At 35.7% G+C, this 25,605-nt stretch overlaps 1 protein-coding gene across 1 annotated transcript; it reads right to left on the bottom strand.

Annotated features, from left to right (window-relative positions):
* Window positions 1-1,052: 1,052 nt before the first annotated feature.
* On the bottom strand, window positions 1,053-25,276 carry LOC128983175 (U4/U6.U5 tri-snRNP-associated protein 2). Its single transcript, XM_054402360.1, has 13 exons — window positions 25,118-25,276; window positions 21,896-22,022; window positions 19,841-19,999; window positions 17,134-17,247; window positions 16,381-16,556; window positions 13,737-13,962; window positions 5,427-5,713; window positions 4,991-5,119; window positions 3,941-4,002; window positions 3,371-3,506; window positions 2,337-2,423; window positions 1,466-1,514; window positions 1,053-1,066 (listed from the first exon to the last, which is right to left on the bottom strand). Exons 2-12 carry the CDS (start codon window positions 22,014-22,016, stop codon window positions 1,473-1,475), a joined length of 1,539 nt encoding a protein of 512 aa, XP_054258335.1. The 5' UTR covers window positions 22,017-22,022; window positions 25,118-25,276; the 3' UTR covers window positions 1,053-1,066; window positions 1,466-1,472.
* Window positions 25,277-25,605: the final 329 nt, after the last annotated feature.

The raw sequence follows: 25,605 nt of genomic DNA, 5'->3' as shown, positions 1-25,605 counted from the left end.
AATTTTGCAATAGAACAAAACATATTTTGAGACAAATATCTAAAATTAAAAAAAAAAAAATTACGATTGACTTACATTTTATTTACATTTGATAAAATCATCCGTCCAGTACAGAATTCCATAAACTGACAACCACAATCAATACCAATGTACTACCAAAGTCAAATGACATAAGAACCGCAGACATTAAGAAATTTATTTTTAAATTTTTCAGAATGAAGTTATCAGATTCTCGATTGACTCACATTTTTATTTGACATACAATTATGAAAAATTCAAATGAAGGTTTGATTACCAAAATATAACATGAGAAAAAATATAGCTCATCAGCACCCACCCCTAGTTTTGATCCTCGATAGGACCATGTATCAGATGTACCAGTATGCCAAAAGTGCCTTTTTTACCCTCACATCATCAGTTTTGCCTCGGTCATAAAACTTGATCTTATGGCAAAAAACTTTATCTAAACTTGACAAAGTTCCCCAGGGGACAAAATAATGTGTGTTCAAGTTTCTCTTCTGAATGTTCTATGGCTCTTCTGAATTTTAGATATTTGTCTCAAAATATGTTTTGTTCTATTGCAAAATTTTTAGTTTCCTCTTCATGCACGTTGTTCTACATGCAAGTTCTCTGAATGTTCTACATGTACTTTTTTTCAGGGTAAGCTAGCTGCTATCCTCCTTATTCTAAAATTTATTCAAAACCCTGACCTAGAGCCTACCCTTTAACAAAACGTATGTAAAAAAAATGCCACTTTAGGCTATGCAATATGCTATTATAAAATAAAGTACAGTACATTATAGTTTAGTTTGTGCAATCAATGCTGAATAAGTAACTGTTTTATTGGTCAATTAAATTTTTAAAAAAATTTAAATTAAAAGAAACCCATTCTCTTCCGTGTTTTGAAACTATAAATCAACTAGTTTAGCAAAGAAGTTGTGTTGTTCATAGGGTTATAAAGGTAATTAAATAAGACTATACTACTTGAAAATCTAAATCACTAACACAAAATATTTATTTATAAAATATATACAAGGTGGGCTTCAAAGACAGTAAATGAAGTATCCTGAAAAAAAACAAAGTATTAAAAAAACACTGAAAGAATTCAGTACTGGTTTTTTATGTCTATGATTAAAATGGAAAAAGGGGATTAAAAAACACAAATGCATAAGCATAGATACCTTAATTTGAACTGTTTTCTTTTTGGTTCTGCTTTTAAATTTCTTTTAAAAAGTATAATCATAAAATTTTTTAATGTAAGAAATTATATAAATTTATCTTTTAGTTTTTTTATTCTAAAAATAATTAGAGAACTTAAATTTGTTCCAAACGTTTTTCTTGCCTCAATAGATGACTGCTACTACTAGAAGACAACATTTACAAGTGCTAATACAAATTGATGACAAAAAACATAATTTAAAACATAGGTAATTTAAATTTTGACCATATTCCAAAAGTTACTGACCTTTTTATCATCTTTTATCCTGATCACTGTAATCTCTCAGTTCGTATATCTGAAAAACAAAAACAAATTACGTACACCGTGGAATGTGGAATTATCTTTTTAACTAAGGTTTGAGTCAAGAGATTACCAAGGCACAGAGAAGTAAGGTACAGAGGAAATTTGCTTATGGACGACCGAGCGATTTCAGCTGTAAGATGTGGAGCCGGAAATATACTTGTGACGAGAATTGAAGAGCCTGAGTACTGTGCGGGAATTCCTTCACATAGGCCACAGGGTCTTCATCTACTGTAAACGTTTTAGTAGATGAGGTCGAGGGGGCGGTGATGGACTTTGCCCAGGTGAGAAAACCGCAAAATTGGTAATTTATTTTTATCATCAATCGGTTATATTTAATTGAATGAATAACCAAATCAAATTTAGTCATTTTTCATTGTTTCAAACAACTAATTTTACCTGATGATAAACCTAATAACAGTGTGAGTCAGTATTGAGTAAGTAGGATATCAAATAATATTTCTGATAGGCACGTATATTGAACCGTCGACGTTATTCAAATGTTTCTTACATTACAAGAGTAACATTTCATTGTTATAAACAAATAATCAAATCACTCGGAAAGAAAGAATCAGCAACACAGCCATCTTTGCGTTGCTGAAGCACAGCTTGAGGTTGTGTCAAGAGCAGGAGTTGGCAATTACCCTACTGTGCTGCCAGCTTTCAGCCATTGTGTAGCCTTCAAACTGAACAATTACAGGTTGAAAAAATCACCTCAGTAGTTTAAACTTTTAAAACTATAGTATGGATAATATATTTTAATTTTATTGATACTATTAAGACTGTAACTATGCAAGACTTGACAATATGGGTTTACCTGAATGTAGGCCTCAGTCAGGGTGATCATCTGAGGTAGAATGTCCGTCACATGCAAATCCTGCATCTCGTACCACTTTCCCGTACCCTGGTGAACAAAGGCATTCAAAACTTTCTCATTACACATTGAAAGGCAAATTCTTAAGATACAACCATTGACTATTGGATACTAAAGTAGACATCCCATCTATATGTCGTAAATCTTACACTAAAAAGAATAGTTGAGAGAGCCAGACACAGATTGCCTTATTTTTTGTTGCTGACATAGTTGATGGATAATAGTTGTTATAGCTCACAATAAGTCGTTTCATCAGTTTGACTTGGTAAAAAAGTTCATGAATTTGACAGAAATCAGTAATTTAGATCAGCACAGTTTGTTGGTAGCTCACATCAACTAAGACTCTTTTGATTGACAAGCTGGCAACTTTAACATGGGGATGGAATGACTAGTTGTATCAATAGTCAAAGGTACAACTGGCCTATGTGTAATGAAGGTTTTATGTCTCTTGTGAGCTACTTATATCAATTTCATCTTGATGGCTATACATTGCTACATGTAGTTGAATGTCTATTCTGGTGGCTCAATGATTTACTTTGGCTCTATACACTCTTTTGGCAAAGGAAGAGAATGTAAATTGATTCCTCTTCCACTATGACAAAAAAAGATATGCAACTTAGGGCACTGCAAAGGAATATCTGTTTAGTACAAGCAAATTTCTTTCATATCTAACATGATAAACAGCATAATAGATGGTTAAAAAAGCAAAATATTTTTTAAATTTGTTAACTATTGTGAGAAAAGTTTTGAAATGACAAAACTTATGATTTAAGCCATAAAAATCCCTCAGTAGCCACTTATAAAAACATATGGCAGGGATTGCTGCCATGATGCTCCTCAGGGGCATACGATAGTGCATAAGTACATTTTACACAGATACAACATTGATTAATTTGACATATTTCAACAAACTTATCACATCAGTTAACAATACTAGGGCGAGACATATCAGCTGAACAATTAAATTAGCACTGTACCTTATGTAGCACATGAACCCTGTAGGTTCCCTTGCCAGGCTCCCCGTCATGTACAATGTTAGCCACAAGATCGTAGATTGTGTGTTTATGCTTCTTCTTGATATCCGGGGTCAGTATGTCTCCAAAGTCTACATTCCTGTAGCAAACCACAGTCATTATGTTTTAGAGATTGAAAATGTGACGAAAACTTACAACAACTCAGCAATAGAGAATAGTTTAGAAAAACAATTTTTTTTCATTAGATTTTTATCTTGATTAACCTTATGGTCATAGGTGTTTTGCTAAAGAATATTGACTTATAAAAGGTTGGAAAGGGTTGATGAGCCATTTTATTTATAATTTTAGAATTAAATTTCATAAAAATCCCTTTCAAGCTAATTTTGTCCTACCAGAAGCGCTAATTCTTAGGATGTTCACTGATACAATAATTGAAACTCAAGATCTAAAGGTATTTTTAAGAGTTTAACTAATATGTTTACATAAAGGAAATTTTTTCTACAGTTGAAAGCTTATTAGTTCCACATCATAAACTTAGTATGGTTGAAAAAGACTTAGTATGGATCTACTTACTTGACAGGAAAGTTCACAATCGTTGGATTCTTCTCAACAAAGAATGTATTCTTTGTAAACCTCTGAACATACAATAAAAATTAGAAAACCATCAAACAAGTTTTGTATAAAAAGTTCTAATGTAAAATTTAATTAATAGCAAGTTTATTTTTGAAAGTTATAAGAATAGCCATTGAATTTTCAATAGACTATGTTTTAAATTATAGAGATGTTATATCTGTGGGAAATTCTGAACAAGTTAACAATACACACATACTATGACACCACATAAGTAAAGAAAGAAAATACTTCATGGGTAATAACCTTAGAAGTTAACTCTTTGCTCATATGGTGATGGTATGGATATAAAAACTCTTTAACATTTAATGTACTACATACATTGAACAGGCTTCTGTATTGTCCTCGAATGTTACTGTACATGTAGCAATGTAACAAATAAATACTTCTAATATCTATAATCAACGATACAACTAAAATGTTACTGCTTTTCTCAAAATATACATGTTCATTTTATGACAGCAGTTCTTTAATATGATTCATCACAACATAATTGGCATCATTAGGTGGTTAAGTAAAAAAGATATACAGGATGTGGGGCAGGGAAGTATTCCTACGTTTAAGATGGCACTGTGAGTAGTGGGGATATGCTAGAAGATCGTGGGTAGGCTTGAATGATGCTATTGCTTTGTGATGTTTTCTTAATTAATATAACCATCAGTAATATACTTGGCTTCGTTCAGTGTCTTTAGTGAGCAATGTGCTTTTGCAGTTGAGACATACTTTTTTCCAAAATCAGGGTTGCTGTTAAGTTCTGAAATTTATGGTTGTCTTTTAATTTACCTTTAAAATTGGGGATACTTCTCTGCCCTACCCCCAGTATTGTGCCATCGGATTATGCTTCAATTGTAGCAAACAATATTTTGGAGAATAATTAAACTAAGGAACAGTTGACATGAGGTAAATAAATACCCATAATTGGTTATATGCAATACAGTTTAGTCTTGATAATGAACACTTGGAAATAGAACGGGTAAATGGACAGAGACAAACCTTGATGTAAAGAATAAGATAAGGAGGTAGCTTGGTGATTTCAAATCTCTTCATGAAGTTCTCTTTGTATGTTTTGTACTCTTTTTCGCTTTCATTATTGAACTTGTTAAGCAGCTGGTATAAATTGACCTGAAAATTAAAATAGGTCAATTATTATATAAAAGAAAAACACTTGATTACCTTCCCTGTAGCAGCAAAGTATGTGTTAGTCATACTCATAAACTAAATGTTATTTGAATTTAAACGGGGAATAAATATGACATTTTAAGGAGATATTTTGGTGAAAATCCAATCAGAAAAATATAAATTTGCTTACTGCAGGCTTGTTGCGGTGGGGGTATTTAACTCTAAAACTGGTTACAACTTTCACATGAGAATGGAATGTTTAGTTGCATTGTCAAAGAAAATTCTCAGTTGCGTCTCTTTCATTAGTTACCTGAGGAATTATATTTTCCATGATCTCATCCTTGAACAACGGTGGTGGTGGAAGATCGCAGGTGAGGTAGAGGAACGGAGACGTTGTAACCTTCTCTGCGTACTCATCTGTACGCTGCAGCGCAGCTCTCTGAGCGTCGTCCAGCTCTATGGGAGGGATCTTACGTGATGTGATCTTCATTGTCCCGAGGAACGTCTTGTAGATGACGGAAGAGTCTGGCTTCTTAGAACCATTTAGAGCCAAGTGAAGAGCATTCAGGAACCAGGATAGGAAGTCGATAGGGTCACCTGTTAATGGTTTGAGTTTTTTAATATCTGCAGTAGATTATTAATTGGATTGGGTGGTAAAATCTGACCAAATAAATACCTATATCATCAAATGAATGCAGTTATTTTTCCCAATTCATGTTTACTTTAATCTTACGTCTTGACCGTTATCTCTACAATTGAAGCTCCCATTTCCATTAAATATATTTAAAGACATAATGTGATTAGAGGCAGGAAACAAAATGAGAAAAACGAGGATCCATAAAAGCAAATAATTCATCTTTTATATTGAAACCTATTTGTAAATTATTCAAGCATTTTTTTTGGTATATTGTAATTGAAACAGTAACAGTCAAAACACGAAATGCTAAAATAGAGCCTTAAGACCATAGATAAAACCATAGACTAACCAACACAAGTAGACTTCTCATCCCATTGTAAATTTTGAAGCACGTTTTTCGTGTCTAGTTCATGTACGTGACACAAAGGCGCTAGTGTCGATGAAACTTTGTTTCCATTATTTTAGGGTTAATTTCTTGATTTGTGCTTTACTGTTTGGTTATATAACTAGGGGACAAGTTATTGTTTATGATTAGATCGTATTATTTGGTTAAACGAGGTTTTAAATGGCTGTAATAACGGGAAACAAATTGTAAACAAAACACGACCTCTACATAAACCGTACATGAACTAACAATAAAATTGTCTTCAGCTGTTCCATAAGGATGAGAAATCTACTAAGGGTGTTTTATCAGATAAAACATACTCCCTTAGTAGATTTCTCATCCTTATGGAACAGCTGAAGACAATTTTATTGTTAGTTCTGTACGGTTTTCTGTAGAGGTCGTGTTTTGTTTACAATTTGTTTCCCGTTATTACAGCCATTTAAAACCTCGTATAACCAAATAATACGATCTAATCATAAACAATAACCTGTCCCCTAGTTATATAACCAAACAGTAAAGCACAAATCAAGAAATTAGCCCTAAAATAATAGAAACAAAGTTTCGTCGACACTAGCGCCCAGTGTGGCGTACATGAACTAGACACGAAAAACGTGCTTCAAAATTTACAATGGGATGAGAAGTCTACTTGTGTTGGTTAGTCTATGCTTAAGACTCAAGTGAAGGACAGTGGGTGTTATAAAATGTAATCTAATATATAAAATTCTCGTGTCACAGTGTTTGTCTGCAAACTCCTCCGGAACGACTTCACCGATCGTTATGAAATTTGGTGTGTAAATTCTGTAGGTATGCGAATCGGACGTAAACTATTTCCCGTTTCGAAATTCTTAAAAGGGCTCCGCCCCAGTGGCTCTGGAGTTTCCCATGTTAACCTTATGAGAAATGGAATTAATGAATCTTAACAGCTGTTTCAATTAAACAAGTTGGTTCTGTTCTATGATGTTCAATAGCATTAAAGTTACAAGGATTACCAACAGGGTGCAGCACTATTATTTCTTTTACATTTATGACAACAGCTAATTTGCAACCAAAAGGTGAGTGAGCGCAGCGAACGAGCTCCAACCTAAAGGTGAGTGAGCGTAGCGAACGAGCTCCAACCCAAAGGTGAGTGAGCGTAGCGAACGAACTTCAACCAGGACGTGATTGAGCGATGCGAACGAGATCATCGTGAAAATTAAACGTAACGGTACTTTCTTTCCATCGGTCTGTCTTAGGGGAAACCTATAACTTAGGCGATACGAAGTTCGCCGGGTCAGCTAGTATTGTTATATAATTCAATATTATCCTCTTTGTAAAGATATAATATATTAACAGATGTTTAATTATGATGAAACATGAATGTAAACAGTGTGTGTTGAAAAAAGAAATAGTAAATTTGTTCCAACTAACTTGAGACTGATTTTATTTAACTTTATTGAGAATTGGTTCATATTTGAAGTTAGTTTACATTTTTGGCGACCCTGCCAGGATTATTAGATGAATAAATAATTTTGAAGTATTAATTATTGTATAAAACCTGAAGGTCAATTAATAAAAAATGGCAGATGACCTAATACGTTTAAACCGGAAGAGAAGACAGCTTCGGCGACAATTTTTGAAAGCACATAATAATTTTGAAAATGTTTTAAAAGAAGATTTGCCAAAAGAAGAACTCCTGGTAGCCATTGAAACACAATATTTAAGTATGGAGGCGACATGTGACAATCTCTTCACTATGGATGAACAGATACAAGACTTGATGCTAGGCGAGAACACTTCTGACGCTGACCTGGACGCAGAGTACGACGCTTCGTTAGAGTTTCGAGACAAGTGGTTCAACATGAAGGCCCAATACAAAAACCTGGTAAAAACCTCTCCCTGCAGCGACCGAGGTGAGTTGAACCCCTCTAAACATGAAACCAAAATTCGTTTACCAAAAATTGAACTAAAAAAATTTGACGGGCAGTTCAAAAATTGGATTGGATTTTGGTCACAGTTTTCGAAAATCCATAATGATCAGAGTCTGCGTGATGAGGATAAATTCGAATATTTAATGCAATCAATGACACCAGGTTCCGCGGCTCTAAAACTGATCGAGGGTTTTCCTTTGTCTCAGGAAAACTATTATAAAGCAATCGAGCTCTTGAAATCTCGATTTGGCAAAGACGAATTACTAATCGAGTATTATGTAAGGGAGCTGTTGACCTTAGTGTTAAGTAAAAGTAGCCAGGTGTCTGTCACTAACCTCTATGATAGACTTGAAGTGCAGCTGCGGGCTCTTGAAACTTTGGGCGTCACTAAGGAAAAATATGCCGCTATGTTATTCCCTCTTGTCGAAACTTCAATACCAGAGAATATTTTTAAAGTTTGGGAAAGGTATCGAGTAGGCAAAAATGTGACCACAATGGAGCCTGGTAACTGCTTACGAGAGCTATTGTTATTCCTAAAGACGGAAGTTGAGGCAGAGGAGAGATTTAAGTTGAGAGAAGGATGTTTTGGGGTAGTTAGTAGTGAAAATAACAAGGTAAATGAAGATTCACAGAAACAACAACGAACTAGTAAGCCTAAAACACCTTCAGCAGCAGTTCTTGTATCGTCTGATGGGCATCAGGATCCTAAAATGAGCACAGGTATGTACCCTAATAAGAATCTTTGCGCATTTTGTGGAAAATCAACTCACAATTCATATGATTGTTTTTCCATTTTTGATAAGACAACCTCAGAAAGAATGGAGATTGCAAAGAAAAAGGGGTTGTGTCTTAAATGTTTAAAGAAGGGACACTTAGCAAATAAGTGCAGGATTCAGGTAAAATGTCACATCTGTATGGGTAAACATCTGGCAATCTTATGTCAAAAGATCCCTACTAATGAATCCAAGCTGAGTGGTGAAGACAAGTCAAAACAAACTCCGGTTCAAAGTACTAGTTCATTTTCGACTTTGAACAACAAAAGTAAAACTACCTATTTACAAACTTTGTATGCCTTTGTTAATGTAAATGGGGAACCGAAAAAGGTTAGAATCTTATGTGACTCAGGTTCACAGAAAAGCTTCATTTCTAGTCTCTGTGTATCTAAATTGAGTCTCTCAAGCAATGGTAAGGTTCTGATCCAGCAAGAAGTCTTTGGAGGTAAACAAACCGGTCCTAAATATTATAACACCTATGAATTAAATTTGAGCTCAATAAATGAGAACTTTCGGAGAAGTATCAACGTTGTAGAACAACATGTTATCTGTAATCATGTTCCTAAGTTTTGTGATTACAGCTTGATCACTCATTTAGAGAAAGAAAACATATTTCTGACTGATGTTTCTTCTTGTGACGGCGATGACTTCACTGGTATTGATGACTTATTAGGAGCTGACGTTTGGACACAGATCATCACTCCAGAGTTTCATAAGGTAAATGAGCAACTTGTAGCTGTAAAAACTCGATTGGGCTGGACAATTGTTGGCACGTCTGACGAGGAATCTTCTTTTGTCTCCTCCATGTTTGTGACTTTCCAATCTTCTCAAGATATTAGGCAATTTTGGGAACTAGAGACAATGGGTATAATGGATCCGAGTGTCAAGCAACAGAAAGAGGATAGAGATGTTTTAGCGTTCTTCGAAGACACTGTCGCCAGAGATGTGGATGGACGCTACGAGGTAAAACTACCTTGGATTGAAGACCACCCCCCTCTGGATACAAACCGTGAAGTAGCCAAAAAACGTCTGTTGTCAACAACACGTAAGTTGAAACAGTGTAATATGTATCTTGATTATGATTTAGTATTGAAGGATTGGTTGACCAAAGGCATCATTGAGCGAGTGACAGATGAAAACATTTCACAGCCATTGAAAAGTCACTATTTACCACACCGGGCTGTTGTCAAGGAGGGAAGCACCACGAGGATCAGACCTGTCTTTGACGCTTCCGCTAAAGACTTAAATGGATATTCTGTTAATGGATGTCTTGAGTGTGGACCTAACTTGATAGAGTTAATACCTAAGGTACTGACTAATTTTAGGTTACATGCATTTGCTTTAACGGCTGATATTGAAAAGGTTTTTCTACAAATTAGAATTGACCATGATGATCGAGACATGTTACGATTTTTGTGGTGGGAAGACAAACACGTGATCGTTTACCGCCATGCTAGAGTTGTCTTCGGTTTGTCGTGTAGTCCTTTTCTTTTGGGAGCAGTATTAAATAATCTTCTGGAAAACGCTCCTACCAATCTTAGACATGTAGCCAAGGCTTTGCTAAAAACTTTTTATGTTGACAATTGCCTTACGGGAGTTAACAGTATTTCTGAGCAAGAGAATTTCATAAATGATGCTCAAACACTTTTAAAGCTAGGAGGCTTTAACCTAAGGGGTTGGGCTGGTAACGGTTACTTTAAAACTCCTGAACAAGTTGAGAACGTCTTGGGACTTAGATGGTTATGCTCTAAAGATGAACTGTACTGTAATGTTCAACCTTTGAATATCAAGGACTCAGTACTTACCAGAAGGACATTGCTATCATGTGCTCAAAAGGTTTTCGATCCTATTGGTTTTACTGCTCCGGTTGGACTGATTCCCAAAATTATTTTGCAAACGACTTGGACGTTGAAGGTAGGTTGGGATGAAGAACTACCTCAAAACCTACAGGTACAGTTTCAAAAATGGGTCGAGGAACTAGGCTGTCTGGAAAGGTGTGTATTGAGTAGGAGAATATTTTTGAATGCTTCAAGTACAGTACATGTTTTTTGTGATGCCAGTAAAGCTGCTTTTAGATGTTGTATATTCTTAAGAACCGAAGTAGATGGTATCATTGACATAAATCTTATATTAGCCAAATCACGAGTTGCACCAATCAAACCAATTACTTTACCTCGTCTTGAGTTAATGGGTGCAATTACTGGTGTGAGACTCTCATGTCTAGCTTTACAGTGTCTCAACAACCCCAAAGTCCCAGTTTATTATTGGCTGGACTCCACCGTAGTTCTAGCATGGATTGCAAAGCAAGGGAAGTGGTCTGTTTTTGTTGAAAACCGAGTGAAAGAAATTAACAGATTGACCCAACTTTCACAGTGGAGACATGTTTCAGGACCTGACAACCCTGCTGACATTCTTTCCAGGGGATGCACTTCTAAAAAATTACTCAATTCTCAGTGGTGGCTTGGCCCTCAATGGCTATATGCTTCTCCTGATAAATGGCCATCAGAACGCCCATCACCTGATCCAGAAGAGCTTAAGGAAGAACTTCGTAAATCTGTCGTCACTGCTAGTTCTGTTGAGCCAATATCAATCGCTCAAATGTTAGGAAATAGATTTTCCAAGTATACTAAGATAGTAAGAACTGTAGCGTGGATCTTGAGAATGTCTCCCAAGAATAAATTGAACATCAGTTCTGAAGAAATCTTGAAGGCAGAAAAGATTGTATTTAAATTGATTCAAAGAGAGAGCTTTCCTGAAGGTCTAAAATCTCAAGAGCTAAGTGGTGTACAAAAATTCGTGGATGAAGATGGCGTCATAAGAATGAAAACCAGAGTATCAGATTGGGAGGAAGGTTTTGAATACCAGTACCCTGCCATTCTACCTAGCAAACACCCTGCTGTTGAGAAAATGATCAGGCAGTACCATTTACAGAATAAACATGCAGGAGTACAAGCATTGATTGTCATCCTTCGTGACAGAGTGTGGATCCTGAAAGGCAGAAGGGCTGTTGGAAAAGCCTTAGAGATACCATCACCTCCCTTACCCACAGACCGCACTCAGATTTCTTCATGTTTTCAAGTATGTGGGATTGACTTGGCTGGTCCATTGATCACTAGAGATAATCAGAAGTGTTGGGTGGTAATGTTTACATGTGCCGTGTATCGTGCAGTCCACTTAGAAGTCATCCAATCCCTCAACACAGAAGCCTTCATAAGAGCCTTACAACGGTTTATAGCTAGACGAGGCCGGATAAGTGTTATCTATTCAGATAATGGCACAAATTTTGTTAGTTTAAACAAGAATCTGAAGTCTCTGAACTGGACTGAAATCCAAAATACATTCAGCCTCAATGCAATTGTGTGGAAGTTCATTCCCCCTGCAAGTCCTTGGTGGGGAGGATTTTGGGAAAGACTGATAAGGATCCTAAAAGGACTCCTCCGGAGGAATTTGGGAAATTCATCTCTCACATACGAAGAAATAAACACCCTAGTATGTGAATGTGAGGGAATAATGAACAGAAGACCACTAACATACGTCTCAGAGGAGACGGGAGACTTAAGACCTCTGACTCCATCTATGTTTCTACAAAGCATTGTGGGAAATGAAGTCACGGACTTGGACATCCTAGAGAGAACCAGTTTGAAAACAAGATGGAGATATATTCAAAGTCTAAGAGACAATATGAACTCCCGTTTCAAAAAGGAGTATTTGGGGTTCCTGAAATCGTCCAACAAGTTAAAATCCGACGATATTTAAGTTGGAGACGTGGTATTGGTTCAAATTGAAGACAGAAGAAGAATTACTTGGCCTTTGGGTATTGTAATAAAACTGTTCCCAGGGAAAGACGGCAAAGTTCGGTTGGTACAAGTAAAAACTAAAAAGGGTTTAATACTAAGACCCATACAACGACTGTACCCTCTGGAAGTTACCGGAGAAGGACTGAATGAAGACTTCTTATTTTGCGACCTCGCAAAAAAAAAAGGGGGGAGTGTGTTATAAAATGTAATATTGTTATATAATTCAATATTATCCTCTTTGTAAAGATATAATATATTAACAGATGTTAAATTATGATGAAACATGAATGTAAACAGTGTGTGTTGAAAAAAGAAATAGTAAATTTGTTCCAACTAACTTGAGACTGATTTTATTTAACTTTATTGAGAATTGGTTTATATTTGAAGTTAGTTTACAGTGGGATTCAAGGTGTTCGACTATTTATTATGTACCAAACTAAAGATGTAGGACTGCAGCACACTCTGTAAGTGTGACTCATTCAACTAAGATCTTTTTTAATAAAAAAAGAGCTACAGCTGGTGATACGATGTCAACTTCAGTATACAAAGTAAAAAGTATCAGCCAGTGCTCTTACACTCAGGCTGTGAACTACTGTTTGTTGGCACTTCTTGTAAATATAAGCCCATTTTACTTTGAAGATGTCTTAAAAATTGAAAGTTCTGAACTTTCGATGGGTAAGTGTTTTGGATTTATAGTATATGCACGCGGTATGCATTGAACCAAGGCCCCACTAGAAAAACAGGCCATGCTGCAGGATCCATGACGTTACACGAGTGGATAGATTTGTTGATAGATTCATTGCAATACCCCATATGTTTTAGGTAAATAAGCTGGCTGTTTGTCAGATTTTAACGGTAACATTTTAGTACAACTATCCACCACTGTGACGTAGTGTTGCGCTGCCCGCGCTGCAGCATGGTCTTTTTTTCTAGTGGGGCCTTGATTTAACCACCCTAAAAGTTTGAAAAAAGTTAGCTGTGATGTGGTTAAACCATAATTATGTGGTCTTCATTGCGCTGTACGGTTTTGGTCACGTTATATCACAGTTTAGTCAACCGTTCTACTGTATTTTAAATTGTTCATTATTATTCCTCGAAAAACCGGAATTGAAATTATTTACCTTGTTCAGTAAACTGGAATTTTTTTCTGCTCCACAGAACGACCGCCTGTAGCATCTCGTGGGGTGAAACGTGGGCCTTGAAGTTGCGAGGATTCCACAGTTTACGCATCAACTCACCGAACCTTTGCACCAGTAGGAAGCTGCTGTCACCAGGTGGTCGCTTGACCCTGGCGTAGTTTATCTCTCGCAGGAAATAGTCCCGTAGTGGTGTTACATGTGACAAAGCCTACATCAATTTAGGTGATGAATGAATATTACGTTATTGCGTTAAAGGAAACAGACAGTCGTCAGTTTGATCACAAGAAGAGCTTTTTGCTGGTTCAAAAATGGAACCAGCTAGCCTTGATCATTGAGCTATTAAATAATGTTTGCGGCTAAATAAATAGTTTATCTTAGTCAGCAATGCAGTTATAAAATCAATTAGTTTTTCCTTTTCAGGTCGTCACATCAAGTAAAACATCTTTTATCGTAGGAGATGATTTTTTTATTTATTTATTTTACGATAATCACATAACATTATACTCTGACAGGTGATTCGTTATGTTACAATATTTTCTAGTCTCTATACTAAAATTAGAATAAAGTTCATTGGCTAAGCCTGAACATCTACACAGCTTCCATATATTCCTCCAATGAGTAAAAAGGCCTTCCCCAAAGAAAGTGATTATGAATGATTATGACATCATCATCAGACATTCATGTCAATAGGCTCATGTTGTGTTGGTATTAAAGTACCGGTAACAACATGGTTCTAGGTACCAACATTTTTTGTAAGAAACAGTGGTACCATGAATCGCCTTTAGATACCAAAACAACACTTACCGTAATGAATATAGACAAAAATAACATTAGGTCTAATATCTTCTATTTTAGATGGAATCACACTAACAAATGTTAAAAATTCCTGAAAAAAATAACCTAACAGATTTTTATGAATACAAGATTTTTAATATAATCTTCTATAATATTAAAACGAAAGTGTGTTTTTTTATTTCACGATTCTGAATCAACCACTCGACGGATTTTCATGATTTTTGTGTTGAAAGAAAGATAATTTTGAGAACTAGGGAATGTCGAAGCCATAATTTTAGTTTAGGGTCCCAGTTATTTAGAAATTAAGTTTTAATTTTTGAAAAGTCTAGCAGCCGACGCTAAGATTCTAAACTAGCTTTTGGTGTGATATAATTTGTTTAACATAACAGCTGTAAACATTCAGAGTTTGTAACACAAATTCAGCATTTGGATAAAATTAAAAGACATACTAAGGGTTGACTTATTTATACTATGTGTAATGCTAATCATTGATACGTCCAATCCTTCGATAAGAGTATAACAGATTATTTAAATATACAAAGGTAAAATACTAGGATGTTCAAAGGATTTTTTAAATAAATCTTTGTAATCTTCGGTTTGTTTTAGTGCAATATAATTTTCTTTTAACTAACAGCTGGTTAAATATAAAAATGCTCTATAAAACCATATAGAACTGTGATGAGGTTATTTTATTTACTCTGATTTAGTCATTGATTATAGGAAATATGTAAGATTAGTAGACCACCGAGATAAGTAACACCATCGATGTATACAAGTCGAGGCTCTGTACACGAGTTTTAAAAAAGGATATGCAAATTATTTTACTGCTCAACTTTTTTAGGAAACGGTAGGAAAATCACAATTTGTACATGTTTTAATTCATCTTGGTGGCTTTTTGTTTACAACCGGTGTTTTTGAATGCTTAAACTTTGTTTGGATTAGGCCCGAAAATATTGATGTCATAAAGAAGGAGGTCAAGAATCCTCAGGAATACGATTTTAAATTACCACCACAATCTCAGACAGGTTTTATCCAAAGATATGCAGATGAATTACATAGATTGAACACAACGTCATCATTGACCTAGGATACTGCAATTAGATTAACCACCCTTTTATGAAATCTAAACAGTTGTTTGGCGTGTGTTTAGTTGTGGTTACGTTTGGAGGCGCTGAATATTTGATATAGACAATTAATTACGTCACTAGCTTTACTAGCGTGTTTACGTTTTAAATTCCTTTTAACATGTGACCAGTTCTTTTTTCCAAATGAATATTATTTTATTTTTGACTCAGCTGTTTACAAAACAAACTATATGTTGTTGTTTTTACTTTTCTTTGTTTACACTTATTTGATAGCAATTGATGCAGTAAAATTGATATAAAGGATATGTGTGGACTATTCGTTTAATGATGTTACTGTGAATTTTATTGGACGTTTTCGTTTTACTTTAGGGAGTTCCTATTCAGATCTACTGGAAATTGTGTATAGTATGAGTAATTGTATTGTGGTGATATTGATTACGGAAGAAGCAGGTATGTGATGGAATTGGAAGGGGATATCGTTGACTAGGCCTATACACTTTCTCAACTGATAATTACTCTTTCTACTGTAGGCTGCAATAAAATTTGTCATTAAACGTGTAAGCTAGCTGTTCTGAATTATACCATAGATAAAAGGAGTATAGATACAGTTTTAACTGACTAGGCCTACTCCCGTACGTAGGACGGGCTAACACCTCGTTTCTTTTAAAATATTTTTATAATTTATGCCTGGTTTAAAAAAATCTTAATTTAACAGGATAAATTTAACTAGTACAAAATAAACCTACCTGTAAAATTACATTGCAGTAATCGTTTGCTTTTATGTTGTTTAGCCCCACGATACCAGGCAAGTAGAGAGTTCCGTCAATGGCTCGAGACAACTTGTCACTGTTGTCTAACTGTCTGATGTGCTCGGAAGTGAATGTGGGGTTCAACACATACTTAATATCATCCAATGACGAGTCTGCAATCAACACAATAACATTGTGAGACATAAATTAGACTATCATTCAATACATCGATTCAAACAAAATATTTACACCTTAGATATTACGATACAGCGAACCTTTGATAATTAAATTCATTGTTATACTAAGGACATCAAACCAAAAACCAGAGCCTTAGGTGAACCCCAGTGCAAACATTTAGAGCAGGGCCGAGTAGGTTAACATCGCAATCATATTCTTTGATCGAGACTCTTTTACTGCAAAAAGAGGACAAATTGCAATTACGCAAAGAATTTTATTGAGGATTATTCAATACTTAACATGTTTTGGTATCATACACAATATTTTTGTGTTTTACCAGGGGTCTCCTGAGGTGCAATAGAGCAGGGCCTTGTGCCGTTGCATCTTTTGAACATGCCTAATCTACTAAAAACTATATGTATTTTTAAAGCACAGATGTTAATTTGTGATTACTTTCGATAATCATATCATGCAATGCTTTTATTCTAATAGAGTAACTCATAGTACTTAGTTTCCAAGATACCTATGTTATTTTCACTCACTATTAGTTTATAATAACCATATTGTACTTGCCGACTATTTCGTAGTTATCTGGCAAACAGTAGAACTTAAGGGTGAGAAGGTTGAGGAACACATGGTGGCTCTCTGCGACACTGTGTGTGTAGGCGTGTGTGTTCGTTCCTCGCCCTACAGTCAACAATATAGCAAATGCATCATTCCAAAGATCTGAGCATTAACACATTGCGTGCGGGTCAGTCGCCAGTGACTGATTCCTTATCATTGAGATAAGTGGAATTTTCAAGAGTAAACATGACGGCCGCATTGAAAGAGTTAATAACTTAAGGAGATCCTATCTTTCAGCTTACACTCTTAGGCCTTACTTACAGCATAACTTAACATTTTGCTTGAACACCTTTTTAGAAAGGTGAGGTTTCTGAAAAGAAAACTGAATATTGCAGCATACTTAAAGCTTAAAGGTGTTTAAGCGAATACTAAGCTCGAGTAGACTACAAACCTAGGCCTAAATTAATTTCAACACTGTTAAATGGAACATTGATTATAACCGATGACTTTTTTGATATTGATATTTTAGTTTTCAAAACCAAATTTTAGAAATAACTATATAGCCTATCGGCAATAACAAGTAGCCTACCGGTAGTGAGTTTTTTATTTTTATGTAAGGTTATGTACCGGTAACGTTAATTGTTTAAAAAATACAAACATTAATGAATCAAAACTATTGTAAAAGACAGCCTATAGCGAACAATAGAACGAAAACAAAATAGGCCTAAGAATGACAAAACTAATACGTTGCATTTCTAGATTGGTTTTTCTTGATAAAAAATATAGCCTATATCATGACCATTACAACATTAACGTTCATTATGTGAACCTTTACATTTAAAAAATCCAATTGCACTATTTTTGTTTGACGGTAAACCCCAAATTAACATTTTGTTACTGTAATTATTAAATTCGTTGTTAATACTGAACAATCATTAGGCTATCCTAGTCCAAGCGGGTATGTTTCAATCTGTTGATATCGATATATATATCGAATCATAAAAAAAATATCGATAGGCTAATCAAAGAAAAAAATCATCAATTATAATTAGGGATGGACGGGATTGAATTTTTAGTTCGGGACGGGACGGGACGGGATTTTTATTTCCTTCCCGATTTTCGGGACGGGACGGGACGGGATTTTTTTCTGTGCATAAAAAGAAAGTACTGTTTTGCAGTTACCAAAAAACACTTACGAAATGAATTTTTACCATTTGTGGCACTGATCTATAAAAACCAAAAAATGGGTAACAATTTACAGGTACCTATAGTAACTTGTGACTCGCGGGTCACGGGGTGATCGTCTGTATGAATCACGGTCACGGTGCGATCGTCGTCATGACTCGCGATCACGGCACGATCGTCGGTATGACTCGCGGTCACGGCGCGATCGTCGGTATGACTCCGCGGTCACGGGGTTATCGTCGGTATGACTCGCGGTCACGGCATGATCGTCGGTATGACTCGCGATCACGGCTCGATCGTCAGCATGACTCCGCGGTCACGGCGCGATCGTCGTCATGACTCGCAGTCACGGCGCGATCGTCGGTATGACTCGCGGTCACGGCGCGATCGTCGGTATGACTCGCGGTCACGGCGCGATCGTCGGTATGACTCGCGGTCACGGCGCGATCGTCGGTATGACTCGCGGTCACGGCGCGATCGTCGGTATGACTCGCGGTCACGGCGCGATCGTCGGTAGGACTCCACGGTCACGGCGCGATCGTCGGTATGACTCCGCGGTAACGGCGCGAACGTCGGTAGGACTCCGCGGTAACGGCGCGAACGTCGGTAGGACTCCGCGGTCACGGGGTTATCGTCGGTATGACTCGCGGTCACGGCATGATCGTCGTTATGACTCGCGATCACGGCTCGATCGTCAGCATGACTCCGCGGTCACGGCGCGATCGTCGTCATGACTCCGCGGTCACGGCGCGATCGTCGTTATGACTCGCGGTCACGGTGCAATCGTCGGTCCAATAATCACGGTCACGGCGTAATCGTCGAAATGACTTCGTCTCCTGCGTTCGCGGACCTATCGCTCGCATTAACGGCGTTATCGGCACTCGCGAAGCGCAAAAATCGCCGACAATCGGACCAAATCCCGTCCCGAAAAATTCCCGAGTCAAATGTAATCCCGTCCCGATAAACGGGAATATTTTTTTCCCGAAAAATTCCCGAAATTTCGGGACCCGTCCATCCCTAATTATAATGAGTTTTCCCTTTAACAGAAAAGTACTGTGCAGTCCTACTAAAAATTAGTTCACCTTGTAAAGCTGAGGATACAAATATATCAAGATTACTTACATAAATGATTTTATTAATACCTCACCAGTTGTTATATATTTCTTAAGTGGGACAGACATTCATGGCTGTCCATGGGTAGGCCTACAGTAGAGGTAAACATTTTCAACTAAAAAATCATTAGGTGGTTTTGCTTCTTGGTAGGGCAATTTATTAAGTATTTAACAAATTTAATTTTAGTATCAAATAGCAAGAGGTGTTCAGCAAAGTACTAGGTACCTACTTGTTTTTAAGGCTGTTTGTGAAACTTTTGGACCATTCATAATTTAAAAAGGTGTTCATTTAAACTTTCTCATGATATTCCATAATACTGTACATAGCATAATATTATGGAATACACTGCATACCGGTAGTAGGCTATTAAAAGGATATGCAATAAAATAATAAACAGTACAAATAAGATTATACATACCTTGAAAATATTTTCCACACACTAAACAAGCATAAACATTAATACGAGACAGTGACACTGAGCAGAGTTTTTCAAAATCAAAATCCAGAACTTGACGGTTGATTGTGTCAAGATAAGGACACAGCCTGTGTGTTTTTACTTTCTCTGGAACAACAGGACCTGCAAAATATAAAATTAAAACATTTAACTTATAGCGAATGGAAGATTAACTTAGACCTATCACAATTAAATCCCAAAATGGAAGAAAACTATTCATGTAAGCTCTGCTTAATTAAAGTAACTCTTACACTGACACAGTTTGTTTTGTTTAATAATTTTGATAATACTAGTGTACCTGTTGCTCGAATTCGAGCAATTGCGAAGCATTACAGGTGTTATTTTAAAACGAATAACGGTCATAATTTCCGATGACTTTATAAAAGTCGAGTCAAAGATTATGGAAATACTCACGATGTACACAACAGATAGATATAATCAAAATTGTTTGTTAATATCTTATCTTTTTTCAAAAGCTGGTCTTGTTTTTTTAGTGTTTTCTACAAATGTTTCCCACTTATAGCCCCATTAGGTTCTCTATAATAACGATTATAAATGAAAGAAAAAAAACATTATTTCTATTTCTTCTAATTCAGTTTAGTTTTTAGAAGGCCTAACTTAGCTAGGTCTATATCAAATTGTCCAGGATTTCTCGCTTTTTCCATTGTAATAATTACACCAACCCAAGTATCGTCTACGGATGCAATACGCCAAAGAATATCATCTACGTGCAACACACCTACGTACAATCTCCAAGAAGAGGTAAAAAAAGGCAGAAACCAACCCACACAATAGACATAAGTTAACTCCATAAGAAATAATTTTAAAAGTTACTGGGATATTAGGATTTTCCACTGATTTGGATTGCACATAATCACATTACAACATTATATTGCAAAACATGACACGATGCAGAAGAAAATCGATTTTGAAATCAGAAAAAACCTTTGCAAATACTTCATTTTGACAGATTCAGTAAATCACAATTTAAATATTAACAGCTGTTTCATTAAAAAGTAATGTAAAATTACACATATGGTCATAATGTAAACAAATCTGCTGAGGGGACTTTAAATGCCTCTGGGGCAGAGCCCCAAGGGAATTTACCTCGTCTCTCTTTTGATGGTTCATCTACAGACCAAGACCTTTCTTTAGAGACCCCTACCAAGTTTGTACGCCCAGCCGTTCTCTGGAATTAGCTGTGACAAAAACCCGTTTTTCCCTATAAGAATAACATGGGATGGGAATTTAAAGGCCACTGGGGCAGAGCCCCAAGGGAATTTACCACGTTTCTCTTTTGATGGCTCATCTACAGACCAAGCCCTTTCTTTAGACACCTCTACCGAGTTTCTACACCCAGCCGTTCTCTCAAATTAGCTGTCACAAAGAAAAACAGTTTCAAATTAATATATAGATATAGTTTGTAAGAAGTGTTTTAAACCGAGTCTACCTAACTGAAACATAGTTGTAAACAATAGGCCTGGGTCTAAGTTACAAGTCATTCAACCTGACTAGTATTAACACAAATCTAAAAATAAAATAAAACAAACATGAGCTGAACTAGCAATATAGGCTATACGGTCCTTCAAAACAATCTGTAAGTTAGTACAGCAGAAGGCAGCAAATCGGCAATGGAAGACAATAGCCAAACCTGATCCGACCATCATTCGAGGTAATGTTGGTAATATGTGTAGGTTATATTTAACAAGCTCTAGTGTTTAATTTGAGAGAATAATTTTTTAAATTATTAGGTTTAAAGAAATAGGCTATGTGTTTCAGGAAAAAATATTAAGTTATAAACTATTAGTTGAAAAGCAATTTAATTGATGAATTGAAGACGCATACATTAATGATAAAACAAATTATTAATTGCTGCTTTAATCATTACAATAACTTTTCATGAGTAGACCCAACAGCCAAATGTAAAGATGTACCGGAAAATTTACATTTTGTTGAGAACAAAATGCATTGGCTATGCACAATGCACTTAACACAAAAAGGCGAATTGGTAATGCTTACCTGAACCATCCTCATCATCTGATATTGGATCAATGTCGTATATATTTTCTTCGATCTTCCTCTTCTTTGCAGCAGCAAATTTTTGTTTCAATTTGTCAATTGGTAATTTAGTCTCAGCCATTTTCACCTGCAATAAAAGTTGTTATCTCTAAGATGTGTCAATGTTGTCTGTAGGGTCAATCTCCATCGCTGGAGCATTTTTTTGGCAAATAAATAGTAAAGTTAACTCTGCTCAGTGGTCTATTTTTGTATGTTTGTTGGTTTTTATCATAGGTAATTTTATTTATTATATCTAATTTATCGTTTCAATTACAATGTTTTTGAAAAATTACAATGTTGTAGACAACTATAGGCCTAGACCTATTTTTTTCTTAGGCCTAACTTTAAGTAAATTTAAATTGCTTCTAGTGATATTTCTAGTGACAATTAAAAGAAATGTTTAACAAGGTAACAAGGCCTGGTGCCAAAATGGAGTCCAACAGGCAGGGCAGGGCATAACCACAACACTCGAAATTCAGCCGACTTCAATTTACCCTACCACAAGACTTTCATTTTTTCAAAAAGCCTAGCTACGCGGGAGCAAAGCTCTTCAATCATCTACGACGCATCAAAAGTTGAAACCACGCCACACTAAAAATACCCCCGCCACAGCAAACCTGCAGACTAAGCAAATTTCAACTTGTCTGATTACATTATTACTAAAATATTTCCATAAATAAGACATAAAATTTATTCCCAATTTAAATAACATTAGGCTAGATTTAACGAGTGCTTAGGTTTGCTGCTACGGGGAAGGTAAAAAATGTTTTTGACCATACGTCGATACTATAGGATGAATTAGGCTAAATAAATTTGCCAAATTTTGTCAATGTATATCCATAAACAAGTAAACTACAACAGTTTTCATTTTCTCCCTAAGAATAACATGGGAATTTTAAATTACACTATTTTTGAATTTTCTCCGTGACTGTTAGGCATACAACAGCGCTTCAATATACTAAATTATTTCTTTTTTAAACTCTTCAAAACGGAAAGAAATTGTGAATTTTTTTTGGTTTTAGGGTCAAAAATGGGAAAACCCCATATTTACCCCATAAAACCCCTGTTCACATGGTCCGATTATGCTGGTTCGCGAACTCGTTATAATAAACGTAGGTTTACACGTTTGTACCAAATTTAATCAAAATCGGATCATAACTCAACCAAGAGTTATCGCGCTAACGGACACATATATATACCTATATATATATATATATAACTTATATATATATATGAATTTGAACGGATTGCGTTTTTGGCCTCTAGGGACCTCAAAACAAAAAATTTAATCGGTCCCGGGTTCAGGCCTTACTATGAGTACTACGGTAATAGCATATTCCCTATATTCGAAATTTGATAACAAGACTTCGCAGCTGACTTCTGGAAACTCCTCTGTACAGCATCGAAGAGTTCTTCCGGCGGTCCAGTGAGCACATTGACGTTTGATGTATTAATTCTGAATCTCACCTTTAAAAAAATGTAAGACACCATTCTATGCTTGAATAAAGATTATTGTATTGTATTTATGGTAAGAATAAGTTATCGGAGTCAAAGACTTTAGTAACATCTTAAGGAGCGTTTAACTTGCACCATTGAAGTCAATGCTTGCACCAAATTTGACAACTAAAAGTTTGTTTACCTATTTTGCTGAAACGTCATCTAGGTTTTAAATGAACAGGTAAGGCAAAAAAGGTAAATAAATTATTTGTATAATAGGCCTACAGGTCTTGTCACTGAGTTCAAATAACATTGACACATTAGCTACCAACTACATTCATCCCTCAGTTACAGAGAAGTGTGACGGTCGGTAGCGAACGTGTTACCACATTAGCTACCAACTACATTCATCCCTCAGTTACAGAGAAGTGTGACGGTCGGTAGGGAACGTGTAAACTAAAAGTTTACAACTAAATTTTAACAATTTAAAAGCTCTTAATCCTCGAGCGGGCGCTTGTGGAGTTTCCCTCCGCACTTGTAAGTTTTTGTTAAAATAATTATGCATTATGGGTGTCGGCAGTGATGTCCGGCTCCATATTTCACGCACCTCATCCTGGAAATGCCCCTAAGCTATTTTTGCCTCCAAATTCCTCCTTATTTTGTTGTCAGTTGCAATTCAGTGACGCAGTGTCATTTTGCGGAGGTTTTTTCCCCCCCCCCTTTCGCATAAGTCCTTAACGGAGAGTTTATTTTCTTTTGCGCTCTTCTGTGTTAGAGGTGACTGTTTTAGGTGTGCCCGTTAGTTAAGTAGGCTATACAACTATTTGGTGTTCCCCGTTTTATATTAGACTGATGCCACTATGGATTTTTTAGAAAAGGAGAAATTACGAGGGTTGCTAGATAGTGACGAAAGAGAAGAAATAATATAAGAAATACAACCAAAACGAGATTTTGATTGGTACTCATTTATTTGAGACTTCATTTATGTATCTTTTTTGTTAATATGGTATTAATTGTTTACATACCAAACTTCACAATTGATACTTTTACTTTATTATTTATTTGTTTATATATTATTATATTGTTTACATTATACACATACAATTTGTCAAACAATGTGTAGCCTACCTACATTTTATATGTACAAAAATATAAACCGGTTTAAATGTATTATATTATGTATGATTATTATCAAATAAACTTAACTCATAATTTGTTTGCATATAGGCCTATATGTATAATTGCGTTATTGCGGAACAAAACTCTTGCGCCCTCGTAACACCGACAGTGTTAAGTTACCTTTATACTAGAAAATTGCTCAATATGTTTATTTGAAATATAACTTAACCCATATTTAGTAGAACAAATAATGTGATTAACAATGAAATTAGGTTCCTGAATAGGTTACCTATTCAATATTTACTTACAATATTGTGTTATAACAACAAATGGGTAAAACTTTTGCTATATAGTGTTGCGGAATAAAACTGTGCATGCGCCCGCTCCTGTTTTACTGGTGAAGCTCCTGCTTGAGGGTTAAAACAATTTTGAGCAACTAGTGGAAGATTTTTTGTGGTAAACCAAAAGTTGCTTCTCTCTAAGTTAGCGCAACTAGTGGAAAACTTCTTTCTTAAGAATTGGAGCGTGAAATAGTCAGTTTGAAATCAAAACAATATAGGCTTACATACAATACTGAAAAAATAATAGCAAACTAGAAATTGATGTAGCCTAGGTTAGCCTACTCACCAGACTTTAGGAAATTCCACCGATTTCTTTAAAATTATAAACCTATATTGAAAATATCTTAAATTACCATATCATAATCGAATAAAAACTAAAAATAACCAAGCTATAAATATATATTTTATTAAATATCTTCAAATTAAGTTTTCAAATCAACTAAACGCAATTTAACCTCAACTCTTTCATCCTATAATCATTTTTTGACGGCTTTTGTTTTGTGACCGGGACCACTCACTCCACTCCGGTTCGGTTACATAGAGTTCTTCTTCTTTTGTTATACGTAAAAAAATGCTGAACTTTTTAACCATGCAGCTAATGTTTCTGTAGGAAAGAAATCATTGATCATACACCTACAATAAAAAGTTTATATTTAGCTGTAAAAACTCAAAGTTCACCAGTTCAAAAAATTAAAAAATTACTTTTAGGTGAAGTGTCTTTGGTTCACATAAGTTACTAGTTGTTATCTTAAGTGATAAAACCAAACTGTCCTT

This window comes from Macrosteles quadrilineatus, unplaced genomic scaffold, assembly GCF_028750875.1.
Source record: "Macrosteles quadrilineatus isolate MER2022 unplaced genomic scaffold, UCM_ALF_1.0 Scaffold_1__1_contigs__length_201487025, whole genome shotgun sequence".
Taxonomy (NCBI): Eukaryota; Metazoa; Arthropoda; class Insecta; order Hemiptera; family Cicadellidae; genus Macrosteles; species Macrosteles quadrilineatus.
Note: the sequence above shows the minus strand (reverse complement) of the source record. Positions and strands in the feature narration are given on the sequence as shown.